The 7464-nt window shown below is 61.4% G+C and overlaps 1 protein-coding gene and 1 long non-coding RNA gene across 2 annotated transcripts; one reads left to right on the forward strand and one right to left on the reverse strand.

Annotated features, from left to right (window-relative positions):
• The first annotated feature begins 2196 nt into the window (after positions 1 to 2196).
• On the forward strand, positions 2197 to 6637 carry Ptov1 (PTOV1 extended AT-hook containing adaptor protein). Its single transcript, XM_033765901.1, has 12 exons — positions 2197 to 2334; positions 2422 to 2504; positions 2572 to 2629; positions 2707 to 2814; positions 4033 to 4188; positions 4431 to 4520; positions 4631 to 4704; positions 4776 to 4833; positions 5038 to 5142; positions 6009 to 6206; positions 6279 to 6342; positions 6531 to 6637. Exons 3-11 carry the CDS (start codon positions 2603 to 2605, stop codon positions 6288 to 6290), a joined length of 828 nt encoding a protein of 275 aa, XP_033621792.1. The 5' UTR covers positions 2197 to 2334; positions 2422 to 2504; positions 2572 to 2602; the 3' UTR covers positions 6291 to 6342; positions 6531 to 6637.
• Positions 3837 to 7458, reverse strand: LOC117286887. Its single transcript, XR_004518029.1, has 2 exons — positions 6654 to 7458; positions 3837 to 6179 (listed from the first exon to the last, which is right to left on the reverse strand). It is a non-coding gene; the product is annotated as an uncharacterized LOC117286887 (long non-coding RNA).
• Positions 7459 to 7464: the final 6 nt, after the last annotated feature.

The following is a 7464-nucleotide window of genomic DNA, read 5'->3' on the forward strand; positions in this document are numbered from 1 at the left end:
AGATGGGAAGTTGGTCCCTTCTCTGGGCTGGAAGTCGGGCATTGGGAGAGGGGGCTGCGGGACAGCGGCGGCTGTGTGGGATGTCCGTGTTACGTCGCACCCAGGGGCGTTCTCCCCGGAGCCCGGCGGTGCCTGTGTCGTGCGCACCCAGAATTCGCGCTCGCGCCCAGATGTGGGATGCCTTCATGGAATGCGCCGAGTCCACACCTTGAAAGTAAACGTTCAGATTTGTAGATCCATCGGGCTGCACGCGCATCCCTAGAGCGGAGACACGCACGTACATTTGGAAAATCTGAAAGGTTAATAGGGGCGGTGAAATCACATCGCGACGTTTCACACGCAGTCCATCCTTGCACACGTTTGCCCGGGTGTGCGATTTCCCCCCCGGCTCAGGCTCAGGCTCAGGCTCAGGCTGGCCTTCCCTGTCCACTGCCCCGACGTTGCCCGCGGCAGAGGCAGCTTGCCCAGGCCCCACATGGGCTCCGGCAGACGACACGCTCAGCCTCTGAGCGCCTCCGAACGCCTCCGAACCAGCTTACTCTGCTGCCTTGCCCCTGCCCTACGCATCCCACCTGATTTGATTGTTCAGAGCTGCGTCCTAGGCCCTGAAGCACACACCTGATGGCTTTAAACTTCCCTCCAAGTACTCCCTGCGCATCGCTGTGCGGGAAGCAGCAAGTCAGCAGTTTGGCACACACCTGCCCTCGGCAAGACAGTACCCCCGGTTTTCCGCGCTGTATGTGACCCTCTGGTCCTAAGTGATCATCATGTCTCAGACGCCAGAGCTTCACGCCTCACTGGAGTTTATTTTGGACCCCGTGCCGTCCTGGTCTCAATTTCAGCTCGTGTGCGTAGCAGTAAATGCATACCCGTGTGCCGCGTGTACTGTCATGCAGTGCAGGTCCAGGCACACCGTGATTGTGTGTCCCAGAGGGCCCCAGTGGCCGCAGCTGCATTTGCTCAGGTGCTCCGCCTCCCGGGTGTGTGGCTGCCAGTCTGGGCTTCAGCATCTGCCTAGGCTCTTTCCAGCCCTGCGTACTTAACTTTCTCACAACACGTGTTTGTGGGTTTTCATTCTGATTGCGTAGGGCCCCGGCCTCAATCACCCCTCCTATCCAGGTGGAGGCATGCTTACTCAGGTTTTCTTGAGCCCCCAGAAAATAATTTCCCTACTTGTTACAATTCTGGGACAAAGACCTCTGTGTGCTTTGTAAGAAAATTAGGAAATACTCCCTAGTAATAAGACGAAGGTAATCACCCTTACGCTTTTATTTTTTTCTGTCTGGAGGTACCTACTGCTGAGATTTTTCGTGCATTTCTTCCAGGCTCTTTCTGAAACCTCCACTTGTTTGCTTTGAGATGTCTCTGGTTTTAAAAAGCTAGCTAGGGTATGCCCTATGAGTAGGACCTCTACTTGCTGGGCTTTACTGCTTCGCTCTTCTGGGGTTTTACTAGTGTGTTGGTGTGTGAGGGCCCCGCAGTTTATAGCGCCCCCTTCTGGATAGTCCTCTTTTTTTTTTTTCTTTGAGCAGTGGCAAAGTTTCTTTGAAAAAGTAAAAATGAAGAGTGAGGTGAGGGAGAAACTGGCTTTGTAGTGAGCTGGCCAAGTAAGAGAAGAAAAAACAAGATAAAAGAGCATCCTAGAGAAAGCTGGGCAGGCTTTTGTGAAGAAAGCCACAGTAGCCATTATCCTGTTCTTGGTGTGTGTCTGGTTGCCGCCTCCCTGGGGTCAGCAAGGAGGCTGAGAGTTTGAACTTGTTGAGGGCCATGAGCCACCCCACAAAGGTTGGAGGGACAGGGCTGCCGGCGATGAGGCCACCTCTCCTGGGCTGGTTTGTGCACAGTGCAGGGTCCTGGGGTGCAGCGCACTCCCCCGGACCGCTGGCTTCTGAGTTGTCTGGAACTCAGGAAGCCACAAGGATGTTGGGGTGCTGCCTGCCCATGGTCACAGGTGGAGGGGAAGGGACAGGCTGATGGCTGTCAGGACTGGGGCAGTGTTGCCAGAGAGAGGGTCCTGGGAGGCGGTAGGAAAAGGATACTGGGGTACTGGGCGGTGTTGACCACCAGGACAAGGGGCTTGGATGGGGCCTAGGGAGTTTGCAGAGGGGCCTCTGAACACTGGGATGACCCCTCTGGAGTGAGCACAGCACCCCTGGAGGGTCCTGCAGCCCCTTTCCTCTCCCTTCTCTGCTGTAGGAAGGCGCCCGGGTCTTCGGGGCCCTGGGTCCCATCGGGCCCTCCTCGCCTGGGCTCTCCCTCGGGGGGCTGGCTGTCAGCGAGCACCGGCTCAGCAATAAGCTGCTTGCCTGGAGTGGCGTCCTGGAGTGGCAGGAGGTGAGTGAGTCTGCAGTAGGTCTGCTGAGTCCCTGTGGGGGCTGCCTGGGCATCAGGGCTGTGCCTGTGATGCCCCTTTGCCCACAGAAGCGCAGACCCTACTCTGACTCCTCAGTGAAGCTGAAGCGGACCCTGCCGTGCCAGGCCTATGTGAACCAGGGCGAGAACCTGTGAGTGTCCTGTGTGGCGGGTGGGGGCAGGCGGCCCCTGGACCCCCTGACCTGCTCCTCCCCGCAGGGAGACGGACCAGTGGCCACAGAAGTTGATCATGCAGCTGATCCCACAGCAGCTGCTGGTGAGATCCGCCCCACCCTGCCCAGCCTGCACCCCCAGCACCCCTGGCCCTGACCCAGCTGTCCCCTTTTCCCCCAGACCACGCTGGGCCCCCTGTTCCGCAACTCCCAGCTGGCACAGTTCCACTTCACCAACAGAGACTGCGACTCGCTCAAGGGGCTCTGTCGTGTTATGGGCAACGGCTTTGTGAGTTGGGCTGAGGCCAGTGGGCGGGCTGGGAACCTTGTCCCCATGGTGGGTGTCTCGGTGCTTGTCTAACTCAGGGTCCATCTGAGGGCTTCTCAGCAGGCCGAGAGGAAAGGAATTCAGCCCACCACTGCCCCAAGGCCCTGCATCTGTGCCAGGCCACCCTGACTGACCATCTGGGAGGGCCCCGCTAGAGGTGTGGCCAGGAAAAGGAGCAAGCCAGGAGGGAGTAGTTCATTTAGAGCTGCTTCCTCATCTGTGAATGGAGCTACAGGTGGCCCTCTTGCTGTGGTTCCTGGGAGGATGGAATGTTTGTGTATAGTGTGTAAAGCTGTGACTTTTAAGTGCATAATTCAACCTGGCAGGAGGATTACAAGTTTGAGCCAGCCTGGGCGATATAGGAACACCCTGTCACACAGGGATGTAGCTCAGTGCAGAGGTCCTTGGTACCACATATAGAAAAACAAGGCACCCGTAATTTTAGCCATTACAAGTGCTTAATAAACATGGGCTAGGAAGTTGTCAGAGGATTTGGGATTTGGATGAAGGTGGCTCAGGAGTGAGCACCCGGGCCCCTGGGCCATGCTGTCCCCTCTCTGCTCTGGCTCAGCAGCATCCCTGACCCTTGAGAGGGGAGAAAGGTAGGGCTGTGGAAGGTGGTGGGTGCTGGGGATGGGGTGAGAGTCATTGGCCCACTGTGCCCAGAGGACTCGGCTTAGGTCTCCTCCCAGGATGCTGTGTGTGCCAAGACCCCTATGTCCAGGTGGCTCCCTGCTCCCTTGGGGCCTGGTTATGGCCAGGGCTGGTGACCCTGGATCACCTGCGGGGTGGCCAGCCCAGACTGAGTGGGGCACCCCAAAAATTGGGGTGGCAGAGACACACCTTTGTCTGGATGCAGAGGGGCAGGGCTGGCATCAGGAGTGGGGGTGGGACCCTCTGGTCCTGCAGGGAGGGCAGGGTCTGAGGTGGGATCACAGCTGCACGGCCCTCACCAGAGCCACTGTCTTGCTGGTTTACTTGTGTTTTTTTTGAGACGGGGTCTCATCTTGTAGCCCAGCGATCCCGTCTCAGGCTCCCGAGTGCTGTGTGCCACCACACCTGGCCCTGGACCATAGTTTTGACCCTGAGGGCCGTGTCCATTGGCCTCAGTGCCAGGCGGGACAGGGGTCAGTGTGAGCGGGGAGCAGCGCCGGAGTGCTGACCACTGGTCCCCTGCAGGCCGGCTGCATGCTGTTTCCCCACATCTCCCCCTGCGAGGTGCGCGTGCTCATGCTCCTCTACTCGTCCAAGAAGAAGATCTTCATGGGCCTCATCCCCTATGACCAGAGCGGCTTCGTCAACGCCATCCGGCAGGTCATCACCACCCGCAAGCAGGTGTGCTGGCTGGGTGTGGCCTGGCCCAAGAGGGAGCAGCTGTGTCCAGCTCTCTCCCAACAGTTCTGCCTTCTGGAGGGCGGGGTGCTGCATCCCAGACTGTGCCAGGCACATGGCTGCCCACTCACTGGAAGCAGGCCGAGGGCTTGATGTGCCAGTGGGGTGCTGGGTGGGACTTGTCTGGGGACAGGGCAGCAAGTGGGTGTGGGCAGGTGCATGGCCCACCTGCTGCTCTCCCACAGGCAGTGGGACCTGGTGGTGTCCACTCGGGCCCCGTCCAGGTCGTCAACAACAAGTTCCTGGCGTGGAGTGGAGTCATGGAGTGGCAGGAGGTGAGCCCTGGACAGCCTGGGGACGGGGACCAGAGCAGGTCACCACCTGGGCTGTGGGGTGTGGCCCATGGTGTCCCCAGTCCCTGAGGTCTCTCTCCTGTACCCCAAAGCCCAGGCCTGAGCCCAACAGTCGGTCCAAGAGGTGGCTGCCATCACACGTCTATGTGAACCAAGGGGAGATCCTGTGAGTGCTGGGCTGGGGCCGGAGGCCGCACCTCAGCAGGGCTCTGGCTGACACCGCCCTCTATCCCCCAGGAGGACTGAGCAGTGGCCAAGGAAGCTGTACATGCAGCTCATCCCGCAGCAGCTGCTGGTGCGTGGCCGAGGGCCGGCAGGGTGGCCTGGAGGCGGAAGGTTGGCAGGGCCGTAGGCCAGCTCTGGGGCTCGGGGTGAGGTGAGGCAGGGCAGGCGGGCTAAGTGCCCAGGTTCTCAGAGCGTAGGACAGTGGGCTGCTGGCTGCTGTCCGGGAACAGGATGGAGACCTAGGGGCCCATGGTGCCGTCTGGCATCCCCGCAGACCACGCTGGTGCCGCTCTTCCGGAACTCGCGCCTTGTGCAGTTCCACTTCACCAAGGACCTGGAGACACTGAAGAGCCTGTGCCGCATCATGGACAACGGCTTTGTGAGTCTTGCGGCAGTGGGGAGGCCCGAGTGCCTGCCTGGGGCAGGCGGCTCCTGTACCTGCGAGCCCACTTGTCCAGGACCAGCCCATCTGGAGGGGCAGCCTGCGGGAGGGGTGCGCGTGTCCAGGTGACTCGGAGAGGGAGTGCGGGCTGTCCCAACCCCAATGCCCGGGGTTCTCTCTGGGACACCCAGGCTCCAGCCCAACCCCTCTCAAAGGCTCCCCCAGCCTCGAGTACCTGGTGCCCCTCCGGTCTGTGGGCCTCCAACCCCATCTGCGGGGACAGTTGGCCTTCTGTGCTGCAGAGCCTTCCGCTGGCATCTGCCCTGTGTCCTGCTGCTCAGTGCACTGGGAGACACTTGCTCTGAGGTCACTGTGTCCGTTGGTCTAGGTGGCGCCGGTGAGGTTGCGGGTCTGAGGGTGTGACTTTCCCAGGCAGCTCCCTGAGGAGCCCCCCCAAGTCCCTCCTGCACTTTGCCTCAGTTTCTCCTTTGTAAGGTGGGAGGTGGTTCTTATGCAGGATCCACGAGGCCCATCATCGGGAGCCCCTGGCTAGCAGTGTCACTGTCACTGTTCCAAGTCCCGGGCCTCCACGAGACCTGTGTTCCTGGCAGCATTGCTGCCTGCAGTGTTGACGCCTTTGCCCCTGGCAGAAAGGTAGGGCTTAGACCTCCGCCCACCCTTCTGGGCAGCGTCCACTATCAGGTGTGAGCTGGCCTCTGTCTTCGTGGCTGCCGCTGTCTGGGCCACTCTGGTGACCCTGCCAGGTGTGAGCCAGCACCACTCTCAGCCTGCGTCCACATCCTCTAGCCTGGCGGGTGCTGTGGCAGCAGGGGGGCCCCGGGTGACAGCTCCTGTGTCCCCAGGCTGGCTGCCTGCACTTCCCGCACACGGCCCCCTGCGAGGTGCGCGTGCTCATGCTCCTCTACTCCTGCGAGAAGAAGATCTTCATTGGCCTCATCCCCCATGACCAGAGCGGCTTCATCAACGGCATCCGGCGCGTCATAGCTAACCAGCAGCAGGTCCTGCAGCGGAACCTGGAGCAGGAGCAGCAGCAGCGAGGGGTGAGGCCCGCCTGTGCCCTCGTGCCCCACTTCCCCACCCTGTGCTAACCCCTTCCCTGGCTTCCTCTGCAGATGGGCGGGTAGAGGACCCTGGCCGGGCCCTCCAGGAGTCACAGACGAGGCCCCAGCGAGACTGGTGAGTGGCCGCACGGCAGTTGCTTACACATGGACCCTCAGACCTGCCAGGGGGCTGGGAGCAGGGTGACCCTGTGGTCCAAGGCGGCCTGGGCAGGGCACCGGGGTCTTGGGGCAGCCCCACCAGGTCTGGCCTGGGAGGGCCCTTCCCAGTCCCCTGTGCCCCTCCCACTCTGTCCCTGCCCCCAGGTCAGATGCAGGGGCCCTTGGGGAACCACAACTGCCCCGCAACATGGAGGACCGTATCCTGAGGTCTCCAAGGACAGCCCCACCCGTTTCCCCAATAAAGTGTTTTAAAAGCCTCCCTGTTACCTTTGCTCACTGCGCAGCTGCTGCCCCAGCTGTGGTACCAGGAGGTGGAGCCCCAAAGGCCTGGGAACTCGCATTTACAGCAGGCCTGGAGGGTGGTCCGGTCCGCCACTCAACAAGGCTGGAAAGAAAAGTGTGGGCTTCCGGGTCACCTGGTTGGGTTGTACCCTGCTGTGAGGACCAGGGAATGGTGGGGAGAAGCCATGTGTCTGTCGGAGGTTGTGTGCTGTCCCCTGCAGTCCCTGCAGCTGTAAACCCAGGTGGCGGGTCTCCTCCGCTGGACTGCGTTTGCCTCACTCTGGACGCACGTCGAGGCCCACGTCATCCCGGGCCCCAGGTAGTGGCAGGGAACCTGCGTCCTGAGCATTTGCCCTCATGGGGCACTGGTGGCAGCGGCTCTAATGCAGGGCCCGAGTGGTTAGGATACAAGCAGGCCCGGATGTGACCCGGGGCCTGGGCTAAAGCGTCCAGACTGACCCAGGTGGGACAGGGCAGGGTCAGCTTGGGCGGGCCTGGCGCCTTGGGTCAGGTGCGCCCAGAGCCTCCATCTGCAGAGCCACAGAGCCGGCCCTGCCCCGCCTGGCCCCGGCCTGTTACCCCCGGGAGGCCCACCCTTCCCAGCAAGATGCTGGCCAAGCGTGCGGGAAGCGCGGCGTTTATTGTGTGGGGAAGGAAGGGCGGGGACGACGGCGGGGCTCAGCCCTCGGAGAACTGGCGGTACAGCCGCTCCAGCGGCGGCTCCAGCTGCAGGCGGAATGGGATCTTCAGGATCTCAGAGAAGCCTTCGGCCAGCGCCGGGGCCTCAAACTGCTTC

This window comes from Fukomys damarensis, unplaced genomic scaffold, assembly GCF_012274545.1.
Source record: "Fukomys damarensis isolate Sample0158 unplaced genomic scaffold, DMR_v1.0_HiC HiC_scaffold_19, whole genome shotgun sequence".
Lineage (NCBI taxonomy): Eukaryota > Metazoa > Chordata > Mammalia > Rodentia > Bathyergidae > Fukomys > Fukomys damarensis.